Genomic DNA, 21,721 nt, shown 5'->3' on the forward strand with positions numbered 1-21,721 from the left:
GACAGACTTGTCTGGCTCCAGAATGCTTTGTTCTCCACCCTCTGCAGAGTCACAGAATCCACACTTTTCCTGTACTTTCCTTCCCTGCCCCCCACCCCTAACACTGGCTGTTTTGGCCTCTGCAAATCTGCAGCTTGAAGGTGATTTTTGGTTTTGCATTTAATTTTTATTTATAGTTATTTTAAGTAACTCTTATGAGTTACTTATCACCATGAAATGCCAAGTGTTAGAGCTGGAAGGTGGCTTTATTTCTGTTGGATTTTTAGATGGCTCAGCCTCCCCCAGAAGAGCCCAGCCGGAGCAGGGTAACTCAGCAGCCTGCCATGGGGAGCTGCAGTGGCACGTGAACACCCCTGCAGCCTCCTCACCAGGCTGGCTGGGTCTCTTTAGGGCTGTACAACACCAGCAGAGGAGTGCAGGTGTCACACCTGAAGCATTTCTTCCTTTGTGGCTGCCTTTCAGGTCCAGGGCAGCACAGGACAGTCACTGTTTCCACACCCTCACGTGCTCTCTCTTCTCCCTTCACTTTTTATTTTCATATTCAGTGCTTGCTTTCCTACTGTCTAGGAAGCAAAACCAGTCTGTTAGTGGTTGTCCTGTGTCTCTCCGAATTCCAGATAACAAAGAATTTCGATTTTGTATCTATACAGTTGTGATCAGATTTATGGAAAAAATAGGTAAAATGTCTGAATTCCCCAATTCCTGATCTTAACACACTTTCTTCCAGCACTGGACAACAGCTGCTTTCAAGATTTTTTCTATTACTGATTAAAATTCAAACCTGTCACTGATACACTGCAGAAAATGATGAGATAGCAAAGCCAAAGCTGAGTAAGGATCATAAATTCTTGTTGATTTTAGGACAGGGAATCCACTCTCACTGAAATATTTCTTCTATGAAAGAAAGATTTCAGCTGTATTAGTACAATGACTCCAGCCTAGAAATATGAGCAAATCAGTGTGAGGAGAAAGTATTCATGAACCACTAGTGCTGATAATTCGTGTGTCCCCTCAGAGCTGCTGGGAAATGTGACATCACTGAGGCTATTGTAACCCATTTACTGAGTTCACTCCAGCTCCTTGCCTTGGTCCTCGCGCAGAGCTTGCACCCAGCTGACCCCAGGAGCCACCTGACCCCTGGGATTTGTTCTGTGCAGCTGAAGGACACTCCTTACTTACAGGCGTTGCTTGGATTTTAGATGCAGTTTTACATTACATTATATGCATTAAAATAGAAAAATCCAAACACAAATCAAAAGATGGGCCAAGGCAGCCTTTCCAGTTATGGTGAACACAATTGCAAGTATTGCTAGGTAGGTGTCAGATTTAGTAAAGAGAATCTCGCTTTGTTCCTCCTATTACAGATATTCTTAGTATGATCCTCTCACTCCTTGCATGGCTAGAGAGCTTTTAACTTCTGTTGAAAGAAGGCTTAAAAGGGTTTTTTTTGGCTGTGCAAGTTATCCTTTAACTTAGAAAGCTCATTTCTCATTGTGGTGGGTTTTTTTTAATCTTGAAGGTATTTTCAATTTCCTTTTGCTCAGCTGTTGTTTTGCCAGGTTTCCTATGCCCTGCACTCCTGGGGTCTTAAAATAAAATAAACTTTACATTCCTCTGGGCTACCAAATAACAGTTCTCTGAATTTGGGCCAAACTGGATAAGCCCTTCAGGAATTTGGTACCCAGTCGAACATGAGTGCCAGTATTGCTTTTCTGAGCAGCATTTGGACTTTTTAGTGGAGTATTTCACATGTTGCCTTTTACGAACAATTAAATTCTGTAGCATTTCTATTATGTGAAAAAAAAAGGATTTATATGATTTTTATAGCTCCCTGTTGCTATGTTTGAAGGCAAGGCATACAGTGTGGAACAATCAGCAGAACTCAGCTGTATTTCAGTCCACAGTCACAAGCACTTCTAGGATGGCTCAGAGTAACAAGGGTCCAAATCCTCACAGGTACAGCATCAACAGCAACTTACACACACGAATCACAAGTGCATTATAAATTCATTAGCAGGAGAGTTCCCTTTTGTCAGAAGATTTTTGTTCTTTGTTCCTTTTGTCAGAAGATTTTTGCTGCTTAATGTGACCTGGAAGCCCTAAGATAATGAAGGCAGTGAGTGCCTCCCCCTGGGTTGATGAAATGTGCTGAAGAGTGAGGTCTGTATTAAGAACCTGCTCTGTGTTGCACTCACTGGACTCCCAGTCAGGCAGGCCCTGGCTGGGCTCATTCAGAACGCTGTTTGTCAGAGCTAATTGCAGTGGTCAGGGAAGCACTGTGTAAATAATCCCTTTGGGTGACAGAACCCCTCGGGCGGAGCAGCAAAGCTGCCTCCTGTCTGTGCCCAGCACACATTTATAGAAGGTGGTGTGTGATTATCCCCAATATTGATCCCCATGAAGACAGGTTTGGATTCTATAGAGAAATGCTTTGGCCTTGGTTAGCAAGTGGATGAAGTGAGAACAAAGCAAACCCAGAATGGTCTGTGGGCAGAAGCTCCTGTGCATTGTTCATTCACACCCCCTGTGCAACTGCTGTGCCACTGGCTTTTTCACTTGGATGGCGAGTGCTGGTTTCAGTCTGGTTTTACTTACTGCATTATTTTAATTTCTCACATTGTTTGGGTGTTCTGGTGGATATTCTGTTGGGTGAAATAGCACTGCATCTTTGGGATGCAGGTCAGTTCTGATGCTGCTCTTACAGAAAGCCCTTGTCAGCAACAGCCACTGCCCGCAGGATGTGTGGGGAAAAACCTCTCAGAATGAGAGGTGGGCTCTCCAGTCAGGAATGTGCAGCAGTAAACTGGTAACCATCAGTTACTGTGGGATGGTGAAACTCAGAATTATTGATCGTCCTTCTGTTGCAGCCTAGTGTTTGGTTTTGCTGGTGAGCAAGTGCTGCTTGTACCAGCTGCTTCTGAGCAGTAGGTAGATGATTCCTTATGCAGTGTCCTCCCTGCAGAACATTTGTTCCTAGCATCTGTTGATGGCTGATCTGACATGCTACAAGGCATGAGGTTTCATTTTCTGGCTGGCCAACCCTCTGCTGCAGCGCTGAGCCAGAGCTCAGGCACGGATCCACTGGTCCCTGCTGCTGCCAGGAGGTAACACTGGCTGTTGACACAGCTCGGGAGAGCGTGGCCTGACTCCATGGTGCTCCCAGCCTCCAGCAGCCATGCCAGAATTCACACAACCAAACATACGGTTATGGTACATTGACATGGGAAATAGTCCTTGATAATTTTCCATTTGTTTGTCCAGTAATTTCTTCTGCTTATGTAAAATTTTAATATCACCATTCTGTAACAAAGATTTCTGCAATTTAACAGCCGCATGTTAAAAACCATTTCCTTTGTTTTGTGCTCCTGGGAGTCACTGTTAATGACCGCTGGGGTCTGTAATGGAGGAAGAATTCCAGGATTCAGTACAATCTTCCTCCTTCCATCTGGGCCTTGGCTGGGCTGGGGCAGGGCAAGGATGCACGGGATCTACTCAGGTAGTGCATATGTGAATATGCCACTGCATAATTACATTTCAGGAGAATTTTCTTATCCAATGCCGTGCATTTACTTTTTTGAATGATTCTGGCACTGAAAGCGTTTGCACAGAACCTCAAGGTCTTGTTCTTGAGTGCAGTTTCCTGGCCTTTGATGTGTATCATCTGTAGCATTCCTAAAGTGGTACCCATTTCTTCTGTAATGCTGTGTAAGGGAGACAGCACCTGTGACTAGCCTGACACGAGAATATAAAAGAGTACTGTATGGTAATCATTCTTGTCTCTGAACTTCTGTGATTGGTGTTGTCACTGTTTGAAGTGGATGAGGCACTATACTGGCACCCTATACACCTTTCTCTTGAGTTTTTCTGGCCAGAGGGATAAAATCAAAGTGTAACTAAGGAGAAAGAAAAAAAACAGAGGAGGAAGACTGTCATTCCAGGAATACACACCATCTTGGTATTAGGAGTTGTGATGCTCTAAGGGATTGTATTGTACTTTTACTTGAAGTATGTTTTTTATTAATTAAATTAAATAAACAGTGAGTATTCCAGCTTTCTAAACACTGAGATACTATTACATAAATACTGATTTGGGCAGTTCTTAAAGCAGTGCTTAATAAGGAAGAAATAAAAACATATTTTAGGTCAGTTTTCCATCAGATAGAAAGAGAACATGTCAAGGAAATGTTCTGGTTTTGCTGTAAACTGTGCCCAAATACAGGAAACAATAATGGATGTAGCAGAACATGAGGTAAGGACTGATGTTAAGTCGTATTAATTAATTAAAAATTGTACACTCTGACCTTCCTTGTTTACTGTTACTTTTGCTAAGTCTAAAGCATGAACTTGCTATTATTGCATAGCCATGAAGAACAGCATTGTCACACCAGCCCTTTGAACACATACTGTTGCTTCAGCAAAGCCAGGAGCTGAAATACTTTTGGAGTTAAGTAGAATTGGTGCTTTTTCTGGCTCCTGGTGGATTTGGATTTAAATCCACTGACCACAATTCAATAAAACCACAGGTGATTGTTGACAGTGTGCAGTGTGTGGGGATGTATCTTTGCTTTTCCAGTAAGCAAAGCTGAGCAGAGTTTCCTGTCGAAAGGAAGGGGCTGTATTTATCATGTGTGCACCACACCCAGGCCAACACCATGTCTGCACGCCTGCAGGGATCTTGTGCTTATTTATGCTCTTACTCTTTGCAGCTGTGGGAGCACAGCAGGGGCTCACCATTCCCCTTAAGGTCCCTTTATTCTGTCAGAGCAGTGAGAATCAGCCTTAGAACAAATTCATACCCAGCCCTTCATGGCTGGCCTGGTACTCACAGAGCAACACTGCACTCCAAGTACTCCATGTATTTTGGGAAAAAATTAGGTTACAGCAATCCTGGTTTTATTCCTGTAATATAAATCTGTATTGTTAAAAATACTGAACATTTTTATTGTGACTTTTCCATAAGACATTCTAATTTTGCTGTTCCCACAGCGAGAGAGGATCTGCAGGTTGAGTTCAGTACAGTCTGGATGGAACACAAAAAAACCCCATAGATCGGGTTACAAGATAAAGTGTAACATACAGATGTTAACATGTCTCTGCATGTGTGGTTACATAGCCCATGAAATCTGTTTGGATTGCTCTCATCACTGTTTATAGAGGTATTTGCTTAGAGATCATCTAAGGACTGGAAGTAATTACTCTATACACTAAAGATATGTTTAGAAATACTGCTAAGGCAAGCACAGCCATGTTAAATACAGAGCGCATGTGGGGAATCTTAGGCTTCATCTGAGCTTCCAACTATAGATTAAAAAACTTCCCAAGAGGAATGAACTTAGCAGCCTGATAAACTGCAGTGAAAAGCAAGGCTCCAGTAGTCTGCAACTGGAATACTCCCCAGTGAAGTTTCAGTGATTCCTGAGCTATCATTCTGAATCAGCAGTTACTGAAGTGCTTTATTTATTGTTCTTTTCAGTGCCCAGACCAGTCGTGCAAACAGGATTTGCTAGCTTACCTAGAACAGATCAAGCTGTACTCGCACCAGCTCAAGATCTGCAGCCAGGTTAAAGCAGAAATCCAGCATCTCGGTGGAGAGCTCATCATGTCTGCAGTAAGTAGAAAAATGGCACCAAGTACTCTGTTAGTCAGACTAGGTGTTACATCTGAGCTGGGCTTTCCTGTGCTTGCAGCATGTTCCACTGTCACTCCAAATCCTGTTTTCTTTTCTAATACTCACTTAACAGCAAGAATCTATGACAGTGACACTTAGGACTTCTGGCTTTAAAGGAATAACAATCACCTTTTCTTTTAAAATTCTCACAGCACATTATCACTGTTATTCTGAAGTAGTGTGGTTTGAAGAACTCTAAGGTGCATTAGCTTACATATGTGGAATATGCTCATGTGTGTGTCTGAACACAATGAAAACAATCCAGGGGTGGAGTTCCAGGCCAGAAAAAAAATGCTGCAAGACATTCTACAGGTCTACAGAAATAAATAACAGGAAGAGCAAAGTGACTTGATTCCTGAGTGAATTTATTGATTTTGCTTAAATTTGCTTTAAGAGTTATTAGCTCCTTTACAGCCAAGTATCATTAGCCATGGAAAAGACATTTTGTGCTTTTATGGAACTTTTATGCACTTGGCCTCAGCATAGCCATCCATAAAATGCCTTCACATTCCCATGTTCTGTGATGTGTTTCTGCCTGGAGCACATAGGGTTGTGATTTCAAGATATAAATCTGCCAAACAGCACCAAACCCAGGTAAGACACTGGGCACATTCCTACCCTTCACATACATGGCACGGCGTTCAAGGGAACTTCACTCACATTGTTTGGAATGCTCACTCTCTGTATCTCTCTCTCCCCAGCTGTTCCTCTGTGTCTGCACCTATCCCTGGCTATCTGTGTATCCTGATCTGTATCTGCCTGTATCTCTCCATACCTATCTACCCCCAGTGATACCTGTCTCTGTGTCCCTCCATCTGCCTGTACCTATCTGTATTAATCTCTGCCTGTCTCTGTCTTTATCCAGCTACACCTGTCTCAGGTTACCCATTTGTGTCTATCCCTATCCACAGCTCTCTGTATTTACCTATACCTGTCTGTACTTATCTCTGTATGTCTCTGTCAAACCATACCTATCTCTGCCTGTCTCTACCTGTGCCTGTCCATACCTGTCAGTATTTAGCTCTGCCTGTCTAAACCTATCTCTATGTGTCTATATCTATATGTATCTACACCTCTCTCTATATACATCTATATACATCTCTACCTATATCTATATGTATCACTAGTCATATGTACATGTCTCTATCCATCTACACTTACTCCACCTGTCAGTACTTGTCACTCTCTGTCCTTATATATATCTCCCTCTCTGTACCTGTCAATATCTGACAAAATCTCTGTCAAAGATCTGTCTCCAGCCCTGCCAATATCTCTGTCAGAATCCGTCAGAATACAAGAGAATTTGTCAAAATGTGTCAGAATCTGCCAAAATCTAACAGAATCTGCTAAAATCTTAGAGAATGTCAGGATCTAACAGAATCTGTCAGGCTCTGTCTGTACCTGTCTCTGTCAATGTCTATGTGTACCTGTCACTTCCTCTCCCTGTCAAAAATTTCTTTTATCTAGATAGTCAATATCTACCTCTGCGTGACAAAATCTGTCAGCACCTCTGTCTGTCTGTCCATATCTGTCAGCCTGTCTCTCTACCTGTCCATGTCTGCCTGTAGCTATCTGCACCTGTCTGTACCCAGAGCTCTCTCTAGAGCAGCCTGTGCCTGTGTCAACCTCTCCGTACCTCTCTCTGCCTCTCGCTGTGCCTGTCTAGCCCTGTCTGTACCCATCAATATCTGTACATTCCTATTTCTGTCTCTAGGCCTGCCTATCCCTAGTTATCTTTCACTAAAACTATTATTACATTTTATGTGGTTTATAAATAATTGGAAATGAGCCTTTGTTGCTGAGGTGAGATTTGAAACACTCATTTCTATAGGATACTTGTGCTGGCTAATTTAAATGGTAATTTAGACACCACGTTCGAACCTCTGGAACATACAGTTACATAATTTTAATTGCATGTATAATTTCTGAAGCCAATGCTTGTTTTCACTTGGACTGCACATTAACAAAGTTTATTTTCCTTACCTGTTTCTTTTCACAAGCAGTTCTGTGACCAGTGTGGGTTACAGTAAAGCCAAATGTTGGAACCAAGTTTGGTTCTTGCTATTTCTGCCTCCTGTTGTAGAATACTCACATTTTCTTTACCTTTTTTGTTGCGTCGCTCCTGTCAACAGTGCATAATCTGTCTGGTGCAAAAATTTTAACTTCTGAAAATGAAACTCCAAATTTAACTTCATTGATAATCCCAAAGACATGACTATAGATCCTAGCCCTGCTTCAGGGAAGGAGGGCGAGAATTTGTCCTTTGTGCATCCAGACCTTGAGAAAGCCAGCTGCGGGTTTGTGGCAGTGGGGAACAGAGCGACACGGACCCCCTGACGCATCCCAAGGAGATCCTTTATTGTAGAAATCGTTCCCTTTTCATACCTTTAATTCTAACCCAACAGAACTGAAACCAACCCGAGACTTAACAGAATTTAACAGAAGAAGGGCACCCATTGGCTACCTCAGCTGCCATGCTGCTGCCCACGCCTCCTGCTGTCCAATCAGCTTCCTGCTCGCACTCTGCCCATGCATCCTGCTGTCCAATCAGCTTCCTGCTCATACTCTGCCTATGGAGCCTACCGTCCAATTAGCTTCCTGCTCATACGCTCCTGCAGCCAATCACAGTCTCGCTCGCTCTGCCTCTCTGCCCCAGCCCCTCCCACGCGGTGCCGTTGCTGTCCCTGGCGCTGTGCTGAGCGCAGCCTCACCGGGGCAGGATTATTGCCCCGTGTGCTGAGCGCAGCCTCACCGGGGCAGGATTATTGCCCCGTGTGCTGGGCGCAGCCTCAGCGGGGCAGGATTATCGCCCCGTGCTGTGCTGAGCGCAGCCTCAGCGGGGCAGGATTATCGCCCCGTGCTGTGCTGAGCGCAGCCTCGCGGGGCGATTATCCCCGTGCCGTGCTGAGCGCAGCCTCAGCGGGGCAGGATTATCGCCCCGTGCCGTGCTGAGCACAGCCTCAGCCGGGGCAGGATTATCGCCCCGTGTGCTGGGCGCAGCCTCAGCGGGGCAGGATTATTGCCCCGTGTGCTGAGCGCAGCCTCAGCGGGGCAGGATTATTGCCCCGTGTGCTGAGCGCAGCCTCAGCGGGGCAGGATTATCGCCCCCGTGCTGGAGCGCAGCCTCACCCGGGGCAGGATTATCGCCCCGTGCGCTGAGCGCAGCCTCAGCGGGGCAGGATTATCGCCCCGTGCCGTGCTGAGCGCAGCCTCAGCGGGGCAGGATTATCGCCCCGTGTGCTGGGCACAGCCTCACCGGGGCAGGATTATCGCCCCGTGCTGTGCTGAGCGCAGCCTCAGCGGGGCAGGATTATTGCCCCATGTGCTGGGCACAGCCTCAGCGGGGCAGGATTATTGCCCCGTGTGCTGGGCACAGCCTCAGCGGGGCAGGATTATCGCCCCGTGTGCTGGGCACAGCCTCAGCGGGGCAGGATTATTGCCCCGTGTGCTGGGCACAGCCTCAGCGGGGCAGGATTATTGCCCCGTGCGCTGGGCACAGCCTCAGCGGGGCAGGATTATCGCCCCGTGTGCTGGGCACAGCCTCAGCGGGGCAGGATTATCGCCCCGTGTGCTGGGCACAGCCTCAGCAGGGCAGGATTATCGCCCCGTGCGCTGCACCAATCCCCTCTAGCTCCGTAAACAGGCAGGGAGGTGCTTCCTTTGGGAGCCCGTGAAATGGAGAGCGTGTTTAGAGGCCTGAATGGCTTTGGGGGTGTTCTGTGAAGTCAAGGTGAGATGCTGCAAGGTTGCTACTCCCTTAAATAATCTTAGAAAATGCTACAGCAATGACTGTGTTCATTTTTTTTTTAATTTAAAAATATGGGTGCTACATAGAAAAGAGTCAGATTGCTAGCCAGTGTCAAAAGAGACATGTGCTCTCATCCCAGGCCTTTTAAAGACAGTGGAGACATGGTTGGCATCAGTGGTTATGAAAAATTTCTAGAAAATTGAAAATAAGTCTCCCCGGTCTGTGTCTTGGGAAGGGGAGGCCATTCGTGACTGACTGTGCTCAACTGCCCCCCTGCAATTAAAATTGTGGTTATCTGAAACTGCAGCCCAACCAGCCAGTGATGGCCTTTTGTCTTAATTTAACTTTTTATGTTTTAATTGCTTCAGTTTTAGACGAATAGTGGGATTTACATTGTGCAGATAAATTGCTCAGTCGAGAAGGAGAGAAATGCACTAGTGGTATAAAAGGGCAGGTTACAGAATTGCTTTTCTTAAAAGCTGGAGCAAGTTCCAGTTTTCAAAGTCCATGTGGGGGCTTTAGAAATCGATCACATTCCTAGGTTAGCTGGCCTTGAAATAAATGACAAACCCAAGTTCTGTGTGAGACAGCAGAGAGGCTCTTCTCCCCCTTCCCATCTTCTCCCTGCCCAGAAAATAATATTAGAACTCCATTAGAAAATGGAGTTCTAATCAGGAACAGATTCTAAACAGGAATCAGAACTGTAGCTGGAATAGGATTATATTTTCTATTCTCCCCAGTCCTGATCTTGTCTGAATGAGAATCAGAAAAGGAGACAGCAAGCCCTTGCAGATAGTGAAGGTTTTATTGTGCATTAAGTTAAAAAACTTATGAGTCTCCAAATACCCAAAACTGAATCCATCCACTGGTTAGTCAAGATCTGCTAAAGGAAAAGAAATCTACCAGAAAGAGCATTAGGAAATAATCATGCAGGTTTCCCCATTGTTTGCTCCCCCCTGCATCCATGTAGGTGTGTGCAGGAATGACCTCCCTGGTCCTTGGGCATCCTCCCCTCTCTGGCTGGCATTGGCTCCTCACAGTCCCTCCCTCATCTGCCACCTCCTCCAGGAGCTGGGACAGGCATCTGGCAGCACAAAAGCTGAGGGGGAAGCTCCTCTCCTGTGAGAAATGACACATTTCCATGTTCAGATGGGTCAGCACCAACTTCCACAGTGACAAACCCACCTTGAGTAGCAGCTGGTGGAATCCACACATAAAAGCACTGCTTTGAGATGGCTCTTACATTCACCCCACACCTCCCTTCTCTAACCATTAGAACAAGGATCTTGGGTTTAAATCACCTTCAAGGAAAATTCCTTCTCACAAGAGTAGCAGTTCATTAAAAAAATAACCAGCCTCTCTTGAAGCCTAAGGAGCAATAGAGAGGAAGGGAGGGATGAAAAGCAGAGGATGTAGGGTCACGTATTTGCAGAGGGGCAAAAGAAAGAACTGTCTTCTTGAAACAGAGCAGCCACAGTCGCTGTCTTACCAGTCCTGGATGATGCTGAGGTGAGCAAGGATCCCTAAACCAAAGGAGCCCTAAACTGGTGCTCCAGGTTAACCTTGGGTGGTACTGTGGAGCAGTGGGTGGCAGTGCCGTGGCACAAGGGCAGCTCTGTCTCTGCCAGCAGCAAACTCTGTTCTCACCTCCATGATCTGCACTGGAGGAGGTGCTGCTGGCTGCCAGCATGGAATGACAACAAAGAGCATTATGCATATGAAAAACTGTTGAAATCCATAAACCCAGCTCATTCCTCTTCAGCCGTTTGTGACCGGTGTGCCCTGTGCCCGTGTCTGCCCTGCTGCAGGGCTCAGCCCCCCCCACCCTGGGGCTTTTCTTCCTGCAGTTCATACCTGGCTGTAGCATCCATGGAGGTTATTTAGGCCACTTTCCCTGGGCAGCTGGGATGCTTTGTGGACTTCCCAGCTGGCAGCTCTTCTCACTGCTCTCCTTGTTTAGAGGCTTTTGGACTTCTGGCTACACACGCTTGTAGTCTGCCTTTCTCACTGTCCATTCCCAAGCTCTGGTACTTTCGTTCTAGTCAGCTCCTCATTATGGAGGTTAGAGGGGGTCCTGTACAGAAAAAGAGAGGAAGAGCTGTGGATCATCACCTTCTTGGTCTCCATTCATTGCAGTTCTGTTATTTTCATTCATTAAAAATTCCTTGCTCACTATTTAGTCTTCCATAGGCCTACCCAATATTGGGAGTACTGGCATTGTCAGGTTCTAAGATGCACAAGTCCAAATGGTGAGGATTTACTAAGTCTTCATTAGGAGTGATTAAATAGGAAATGGACATTTCCTCCTATTAATTAAACTGGGGCCTCTTCAGGCATAAAATAATGGGGTAACATTTGCAGATCAACAGTAATTGCATTCATTTATGCAGATAAGCTGACACTTCACTTACAAGCACTGCACAGCAATAGGCTTGCACCTTACCTTGCCAGTTTGCTCTTTTTCCAGCAATGGCTTTGAGAGAATTATATCACAGGGCAGAAAATGAACATATCTTACATGTTAATATTGCACTCCATTACTTTCATCAGGCAATTCTGTTTTATGCTATTTACAGTCATTATCTGCTTATGTTTCATTTTATATTGTACTTGGCAAGAGAGACAGTTTTTTGGCCTTAAAAAGGAAGGGTCTTGAAGAGCAAACTCACAAGAGTCCCAGTATCCCAGAATTTGCTAACTGGCACAGAAGCTTCCCCCTCCACCCCAGGCTGGCTAGCCTTACCTGTGCACTAAGGGCTGTTTCCCTTTGCTGTTCCTGCAAATGTCTCATATATCTTCAGCTCTTCCCCCTGGTATCTCAAGAGCCAGACTTTAAGTTAAACACTGACATCAGGCTGCTTTTGTGCCAGATGGAGGTGCTTTAATGTGTCTAACTTCATGCTCCAAGGCTGGACTGAAATATCTGTTTCCCTTGCTAAGTTCCTGGGCCTGTTAAATCACACGTTTCCAGCATGACACTGCAATGAATGTGTTCCAGCTTTGAGGGCTGAACCACAGGTGAAAACAGAGGCAAAGCTGTAAGCCAGAAGTTAGAAAAATGCAAGGGAGAGTGTCGGCCCCCAGGCCTTTGGCTGACACAGTCCCCATCCCTGAGTATCCACAGCCCAGGAAAAGGCTGTCCTGGCCAAGGTGCACTGCTGTGGCAGCTGGCAAACAGCCCCACACCTTCACCACTGGAAGGGGTTCAGCTGCTGCTGGAGAGGAGCTGCCCCTCAGGCAGGGCACGAGATGGGAGCGGGGCTTATCAGCTCCTTCTAGGGTCTGGCTGTGCTTTCCCCTGGAAGAGAAGTGAGATGGGCAGAACAGCCTTGCTGGGGCCCTGACAGGACTGGATGAAGGAACAAAGGGCTAAGAGCAGCAAGCTGGGAGTCACCCTGGAGCAGGGGCTGCCCTGCCAGCCCTGGAGTCGCTGCAGGACCTGGGTCACTCCTGTGCCGTGGCTGTGACTCTGGGGGTCCCATCCCTTTTCCCTTGCTGCACACCCACAGTGGCTGCTCTGACACAGCCGTGCCCCCAAGCACCAGGGCACAGCTCCTGCTCTGTGCTCAGCCACTCTGCCTCTCCTGGCTGCTGCTGCTCCTTGGTGCTTGTTGAGAACTCAGTTCAGCCTGTTTGAGGGGGGGGAGGTTACTTGTAGGGCTTCACACCATGCATGAAGTGACTTACTTCAGTATTTGACTCTGAAAATACTGAACTGCTCAATTTCTAAAAGCTGACATTAACCCCCAAGAGCTGACACAAGTTTTCTTCTGCTGAGAGTTAACAAACCTGTGTCACTCAGGTTTTTTTAGTTAGTAACACTATACCTTTCTAGCTTTTGCCTAGTGTATGCTGGCAGGTGTGTGGATACAGAAATCCTGGCCTTGGGAAGCAAAGCAAGGGATAGATTTTCCTGTCAGTCACTTACAGAGAGCTCAGTTACTACTGCATTCTAAACTGCATCTACTGAGAAAAACTAATTTAAAAGAGTTGGAAATATTTCTGGTAATGTACACTAAAGGACAGCTAACTTTTCCTAGTAATAATTGCTCTGGCAATTAGCAAAATCAGGATGTGTCCTATAGTTCTTACCCTCAGTGTATGTAAAATATTATTGCACCAAACACTCAATTTCTTCCTCAACAGTAAGGAAAGGATTTACATTAAGCCACTGTTCTTTTTCTCAAGGGCCTGTTTTTAAAATAGATCTTTAAAATCCTCCCTGGAAGTGAAAGCAGCAGGAGTGGGGAGAGACTGAGCTGTCTGCCTGGCTAAGCATCTGCTCCATTATGGTGTTGCACAGGAACAATTTTGCAGCCCTTAATGTAAGTTGTTTATCATTTAACTTGGACATAGGCCTGGCCTAACTGTAGAACTCAGTTTCAGCCCTTTGAATCCTGCTTAGCCTGAAGCAGACTCTGGTAGTGGTTAGTTTTCAGTCCATTAGATTCAATTTCCCCACCTGAAAAATGGGTAAAACATGGAACAGACCCCAGACACCCCTGAGGTGTTTAGTGCAGTCACTGGATGGACACACAAACATGGATAACCAATGGAACAGCCACGTTTCTAGGAAAACTCAGTTCCTTGAAAAGAAACTCAAGCAGTGAAGCTGTTTTCCTTAGGCCACGTCCATGGGGACAAAACCTCTCCAGTATCCCAGAGTGAGAGCATGGTGAAGGAGAGGTGAGCAAAACACTGAGGGAACAGCTCCCAGAGAAAAAATCACAATGGCAAGGCTCCCTTTGGCTCATTTCCCATCTAAACTGTACTGGGGTTGAATCTGTGACAGGTTCTGTGTGTCATCTCTCAGCTGCATGAGCACACATGGCAGGTAACCGAGTGCTTCCAGTTCCAGCTTTGCTGTGCTTTTCTTGGACACCTGGCTTTCCTCTCTCCTGGTGCCACAGACAGACCAAGATCTCCTTTTCCACTTAAAGGAAATTAACACTACTCTGAGTGGGGGAAAAGAGAGGCTCAGAAAAGCAGGCAAGTAAGTGGTGTTCAAATCCTGGCCAAGGCCCAGTACAAACTCCAGTGCCTTCAACAATGGAGATTTCACTCTTTTTTAATTGTTTGGCTACTTTTAATCTTAAGGGATTAAATGACTATTTTATGTAGCAATCTTAGTGAAAGAACCATAAAATAATTCAAAACAGCAATTAGCTACACCTAGTAAAAAAGCAGGATTAAAATCAAAAGCACAGTATAGTAAGGACTCCTTCCCTGAAATGCAGCATTACTCAGACACTCACTGCTCTCCACAAAAATGTAGAACTTATGTAACTTTCAGATGTAGCTGTCAAAGAAATACAAATTCAGTCTTAGGCTTTCAGTATAGTGTACCAAAGGAAATCTGCTTCTAGGAATTTACATAATGAACCTTGTGTTTCAATTAAAATCAATTTTTAATAACTGACCTTGTTTCCAAAAGAATTTTAAGTTCAGACTTCAGACACTGAGAAAAAAGTCTCTATTTGGTGTTCAGTTCTCAGCTTCCAGCTATATGGAAAACCTAAATGTGGGTGACCTGTAACTACAACTTGGGATACTGTAAACAGCCAATCCATGTGTTCTCAAAGAGCACAGCCTTACAGCTCCCTGCAGCTCTCCAAGAGCACTCCCAGCAGAGCAGTCCCGGTGTCCCAGCTGGGGCTGCAGGCACTGCAGGTTACACTGAACACTTTGGGAGGGGTGCAGGCCCACACAGCTCTGTCCCTGAGGGCACAAGGTGTCTGTCCCTGCCTTAGGACAGAGGGACAGCCCCTGCACACCACAATGGGAGCAGGAGGGAGCCTGGCCTCTCTGCCTGCCCTGCAGTCAGCAGAGTTTGTATTCCACTGCTGCTCCACTTACAACTACTGCTGGCATGGGACAAGAGGGCATTTCTTACTGCTCTGAACAGAAAATACTTTGACAGCAAAAGGGTTTCTTCAGTTTCTAAGTCACGACTCTCTTTGTTATTCTGAATAGTAAAAATAACTGCCCATATCAGTTATCATATTGTTCAGCATTTCATAGCATTGGATTGCCACTACTGCCAAGACATGAAATTACCAAAATGAGAAAAATACAATGCATGTAAACAAACTGGAAAAAAGTTTCAAAATTAATTTCTCATCTAACATTTTCCTTCAGTTTTTGCAGCTTCTGCATAAACTCTCCTTTATGCAGAGGGGATTTTGCGTTCTTGCTCTCAGGATTTACTACAGAGGAGGAATAAAAGTGCTGGAGAAGGGAGAGTGGATTTCAGTATGAGAGCTGCCAGCCTGATTTGGGGTGGGAATTTTGTTCTTAAAAAAATAGTCATCTGCTCTGTATCATGTGTGTTTCATCCCAGTGTGAAATTACAGTGGTCAGAATGATTCTGAATTCCTTTTGCAATGGCAGCACAGTACTATTGCTCACAGGACAGGAGAGGAGAGAAACGTCAAGGGATGTTTTTCCTAAAGCCTTTAATGAATTATTGTCCTAACTTACACAGACCTGTTAAATCTGAAGGCTGGGACATTGCATCTCCATGGAAAATGCTGAAAGAGCAAAAGTGACGTTAGGCAAAAATAAAACAGGTTTTAGTTTGGGGTTGGTTGGTTTGTTTGTTTTACCAGTGAATCTTTATGTACCACTTGCTGTGCATTGAAGAGTTTGCAGCTATCTCTCTCGAAGTGAAATGGACTTAAACACTCAATGAATATTTTATCAGGCTTTTATTTATGCCATGTTTCATTTCTTCAGTTTTCCTGGATATGAGACCTTGAAGAGCCTGCTGGATATCTGAGATAAAAGCATTCAAGTGAAGACAGTTCTCTAGTATATCAGTTTTATAGAACAGATTTCCACCAAACTGTACAGTGTTACTGGCACTGAGGTAGAAAACCAACTGCTCTCTAAAGCCAAAAAAAAAGGAAATTAAATGTATGGCCAGATTGTTATCATCTGTAGTACACATCTAAGAACATCTAAAAGCTTCTCCAAAATTCTGAGTGCAGTCAATACCCCAGCCCAACACAGCCTTCCTCTTTAGAAGACAAATGTGAGATGCATCAGAACAGTGAAAGGACAGGTAGACACAAGGGCACAGCCAAGGCTGTGGGCAGACAGCCTAAAGGGCAGCATGAACTGAGTGTCCCTGCACCTCAGTGCCTGTTGTGACTCAGCCCAGCCCCAGGTAATGCAGCAAAAGCCCAGGTCAAGCACCCTCGGTGGGCCCCAGGTCACTGCCTTGCAGCAGGGGACACACAGAGCTGTTTCTCACAGCGTGGGGCCAGGTGCCTGCACGGCTCTTTGGGGCTCAGGGCATCTTTCCTAGAGGTTTAATGCCATGGCAGAGGTTCAGTTCCCCTGGTGTGGCAGGGGGCAGGGGAATTCTGCCTCTTGGAGCAGCTCTGCAGTTGGAGTCAGGCTGTGGCTGCCCAGCATTCAGAGTGCTGGAGCTGGCAGCTGTGCCCTGCCCGGGCCCCCGCGGGCCACGAGGCTGCACGCTGGGCTCGGTTACAGCCTCGTCAAAACTGCGCACCCATGAAGCTTTTGGCTGCTTTAGTAGATACCTATGATTATAGTTTAGAAAACAATAAAAGTGCAGATTTTGTGATCTCAGGGGTGGGGTGAAGGAGCCCTAGACTGTTCCACAGCCGATTTGTGGAAGAAGCCACAGGGGGCAGAAGGAGGAGGTAACTGTTCAGTTTCCACAGGAAAGGCCAGCTAAGTTCTGCTGCTCACCTCAGCACTCCATGTTCCACACTACACACACTGAAGTCACAGTAAAGAACAGCTGAAGCTTTGTAGCATCCTGCCTGGATGCTTCCACTTTCTTCAATAAGCTTTCTCCCTGCCATGCAAACAAGAATTTATTTGCTGCCCAACCTGCTACCCCTCCTCACATGCCTCTGTCACCCAGCAGCTTCAGAATGGTGGAGCAGTTGCACACACTGCAGTCACTGGGAGACTTCAGGGAAGAAGCTTCCTCTGAAGCCCATTACCATCTGCCAGAGAACCAAAACCATCTTTTTTTTTTGTCCCGGCAGCTTCATAGCAGTGTTTCTATGCCAGTGCTGGACTGTCAGGGTAGGGGGAAAAAAAAAGTTATTCAAAGCTTCCAATAAGATGTCAGAATTATGGTGTTGTCAGCTGTTCTAGACAGCAACAGATAATTGAAATTTCGTGTGTGTGTGTGTGTGCATGCAGAGGTGTGTCTGTGTATAACCAGTCCTCAGGTTAGCATGAAAGGAAGAAGTTCCTAGGAAGCTGTGACTCCTCCTGCTCCAGTGAACACTGTGTGACAGCATCCAGCAGTGAGCTGTGCCAGGGCCCCCTCCACCTGCCCTGAGCTAGGGCTGCACCTCAGGGCAGCCTCCCTGGGGAAAGGCAGTGTGGGACAGGAACTCTGAGCAAAACCCTCCCCACAGCCTGCAGCCTTGGGAAACGGTTTGTTTCACATGTGTTAGATGTATAAAGAAGTGTTTGAAATTTGGGGGTGAGCACGTGCACTGAAGTTCACATCAAAGTGTGTGACAGCAGCTGTGCTGCAGGGCCAAGGCTGCTGAGGGGCTGGGCAGCCAGCTCAGGGGCTCAGCTCATACATCCCAAACACACCCACCTGCCCTCTGATGGCAGCAGTGCCCTGCCAACGCCACAGGGCTGCTACAGACTGGCAGCCCTTTCTAGAAAGTTCACGTGCTGCAGCATGGAATGAACTCCAGAGGCCATCTGGTAGATTTTACACCTTTTCTTGGGGAATTGAGATAATTTCAGTTTGCCATCATATGTGTGCATTCAACCAGATATCTTAACTTTTAAAAAATTTTTGGTTTTTTGCATTTCCAGAGAGCAGCAGTGTGTGTTGTATTAACTGGAAGATTCTTCTGCCAGTTCAGAGGCGTTTCCAAATTGCAACTGAATCCAGCCTCTTGGCTGAATTTTTTATTTCTGCCTTATTTGTATTTGTGTTACACAATCAGAGTGAAGACAGACGATAATAACACATCTCTCTCACCTGATCAATTGATCTGGCAAAGGGAGAGGTCCTCAAACCTCTCCTAATAACCCCATTTGTAAATCTGTACCTTCCCCAAGGCTCTGGGGTTGGGCTGGATGGCAAAGGACAGGATCACTCTGCCACTAAACCCACAGAGGGCCCTTCAGAGAACTGGCTCCAGTGCTTTTACACAGATGTTTCAGCAAAGGGATGTTTAAAGGTGAAGTGTGAAGGCTCTCCTGTTTGGAAGAGTAATCCTACCATTTCTCCATCCCAGCCATGGAGAGCTTCCTCAGTGCTCTGTTTGCTGTCCATGAGCAGTGACAGAAGAGATCCCTGCTGTGGCACTGGTGTGGCTGTGCTGGATGCTGGGGAAGGTGATGGGCTCTGTTGTTCTGCACTCTGCCCTTGGCTGGCACTCCCCAAGCAGCTGGGGAGGCCACACAGTCACTGGGATTTCTGTTCCCACTTTTAATACCCCATACAAACCTTGGCTGCTGAGAACAGGTTCAGCAGCCCTGGCAGAGCCAGGGGCAGACACTTCAGAGTGTCCCAGCACTCCTCCTGAGCACCTGTGGGAGCCTGGAATTGGACAGGAGCAGCTGGAGGCCTTACCTAGTGCTGAAACAAAGGAAGCAAGTGGTCACATTTTCACAGCTCTTCTTCAAGTTGGTTTCATTACTCATCAGTAGTAATTGCAATAGGACCCTGCAGACAAGCATAATGAATTCCTGTTACAGAAAAAAACCAATTAGCATTATCTTCCAAAGCATTTATCTGTTCCACCAGCATGAATTTCCATACATCACAATAAATCTGAGCAGCAGAGCATGAGCACAGTGATCAAACACACAAAAGGAAAATGTGGGAATTATGGTTTAGTCTCTGGTAGTCTTACTTTTTAACTGGTGTTTATTCCTGTGCCTGCTGTGGTTAAAAGCACACTGACTTCTAGGCTGGTGTTTCTGTTTCCTATTACAGCTGGACAGTGTCACTTCACTAATTCAAGCCGCCAAAAACTTAATGAATTCTGTGGTGCAGACAGTGAAGATGTCCTACATTGCATCCACAAAGATTATCAAGATTCAGAGTCCTACTGGCCCACGCCATCCAGTTGTGATGTGGAGAATGAAGGCTCCAGAGAAGAAGCCCCTGATTAAAAGAGAGAAGCCAGAAGAAATCTATGCTGCTGTCAGAAAAGGTTCTGCAAAGAAGAGAATCCATCCTGTGCAAGTCATGAGTGAATTCAGAGGCAGAGAAGTAGTCTAATATTTTGCCACTATGTCTTCTTATCTTGAATTTCCCATGATTTTTCATCTTTTCCCCTGCTTACTTAATAATTATATATGTCAACGTTTTGCTCTAAATCTGTAAGATAACACTTGCTTAAATGATTTGAAAATGCTGTTGGATTAGTTAGAAGCACACAGTTGAAAATAATACTGACTGTCTGCAGTGAGGAGCTCTGGTGTCTGCCCAGCTGCAGCTGGCAAGGAGCGATGTGCCAAGGGCCCAAAGGCAGCCTGCCCTCAGCAGGGCTGAGGGTGGCCCCAGTGCAGTGGGTCTGTGTGTGACACAGGCATTTCTGACTGCTGGGCCAGGTCCTGAGGGGCACCTGTGACCAGCTCACACCTGCCCAAACCTGGGTGCAGGCTGCAGCATCCAAAGACTTGTCCTTGGCCAAGACCGTGCCTTGGAAACGTAAGCTTGAACAACACAAAGTGTTGGAACAACGTGGATGTAACAGTGTAGTAAAGAAAGCACTGACTGCAGGCCAGCAGGGGTGACAGCTCTTTAGAAGGCCTTTGGAAACAGGATCTGTGTTCTGCTCCCTGCTCTCTTCTGGGAGCCCCAGTAAATCTGCTGGCTGTTGTATTTGGCAGTTCAGATAAATCAGACATTAACAGTAAAAAAACTTTCCTATTGCTGCACAAAAGAAGAACTTTGAAATAAATCATTATTCTGAGTGTGTGAAATACACATATCTTGAATCTTAGGAATGGGATGACTTTTCCAAAGCAACTGTAGGGAATAAAGTTACTTCTGACAGACTTCCTAATCGCAGGACTCTGCTGGTGAGTGCTGAATGGCTGCACTCAGAGTGGGTCATGAAGGTAAATCCTGCTAGTCCAGACCTCTGCAATGTACTTAAGAAAAACTAGTTTTTTTCTAAATACTTTTGAATCTGAAATCCACTTGGACTAATTTTTTAGAAGGCTCTAACTTGCCTTTTTGCCATGTCATGAATTCTTCCCAGACTACATTTGTTACTCAAGATGTCTTTGCTTGGCCATTCCATAGATCCTTCAGCATGGCCTTCTACATTTGCCAAGGTGAAAGGGCTCCCTCAAAAGCCAGAGCTTCCTGTGTCACTGACTGCCATTATGGGATGGCTCCACATGCTGGGCCGCTGCTCCACGTCATTTATTACCATGCTTGCCCAGCAGTGCCTGACCTAGCCCAGTGTGGGCAGCAGGAGTAACCCTGAACTGTGCCTTTCCTCTTGGGGCTGCCGTGTTTGTAAGCTCAGCACGCTGGGGCAGGGTAATTTCTATGCTGTTGGTTATAAACCCCTGTGAAACTATAGTGCTCATGAATTAAAACATTCTAACGATCATTCTTCCACCTTCCCTAACCTTGCAATCAGTTAAATGGAACAAAAGGAGAAGTTTGGAAGAAAATCACCTTTTCCCAACTGCAGTTCCCTCCAGCATGTTTGCAGCAAGATGTCAGTAATGTCTCCTGGCTTTGCTGCTCCTCCCAGGGCTCCAGAGGCAGCAGGTAAGCTGACACAGCCTTGGGGGCTGCTCTGGGGCTGTGACTGTCCTGAAACCCTCCTGTCTCCAGGTTACACCTTGATCCTGGTCACCTTGATGTCAAATGTTTGTAACTAATGCCTTGGTACCACACTGTTAATAAAAAAGCATGTACACCCCGAGAAGCTGCTGTCAGTGTCGTGGGATTTTTTCAGTGTCTGAAGTTCAAGGCCTGCCAGGTGTGCTCACAGAAGCCTTCCTTCCAGCACACTGTGTGTGCTCCATTAGCTGCTCTACAGGAGAGGTTTTCCAGCACCAGTATCACTAAAGCACATTTTACTGCTTCATTTCATGCTCCTTCCTGCACTGCCAGTCTGTGCTCCTTCCCTGGCCATGCTCAGTAGCCAGTTTGATCTCAACACAGCAATTTATTACACAGAAACCACCCTCTAAATGAGCAAGGAATTTAAAACCCACTGCAGGCAGTTGAGAAGAGCCAAAGAGCAATGATCAAATTTAGACTAAATTTATCTTGGGTTAAATTCAATCCCAAGGGAAAAAGTTTATTCCTGGCT

General features: G+C 46.0%; 1 protein-coding gene across 4 annotated transcripts in view; it reads left to right on the forward strand.

Annotated features, from left to right (window-relative positions):
- CTNNA3 (catenin alpha 3) overlaps positions 1–21,321 on the forward strand; it is a 415,145-nt gene extending 393,824 nt beyond the window's left edge. For 2 of the 4 annotated variants that reach the window (XM_030950975.1, XM_030950974.1), the window contains exons 11-12: positions 5,474–5,608; positions 19,372–19,659. In XM_030950975.1, coding sequence (XP_030806835.1) covers positions 5,474–5,608; positions 19,372–19,659 — 423 coding nt within the window. Of the gene's footprint in view, positions 1–5,473; positions 5,609–19,371 lie in introns of all 4 variants that reach the window. The other 2 variants (XM_030950971.1, XM_030950972.1) reach the window with 2 other exon arrangements.
- Positions 21,322–21,721: the final 400 nt, after the last annotated feature.

This window comes from Camarhynchus parvulus, chromosome 6 (assembly GCF_901933205.1).
Source record: "Camarhynchus parvulus chromosome 6, STF_HiC, whole genome shotgun sequence".
NCBI lineage: Eukaryota > Metazoa > Chordata > Aves > Passeriformes > Thraupidae > Camarhynchus > Camarhynchus parvulus.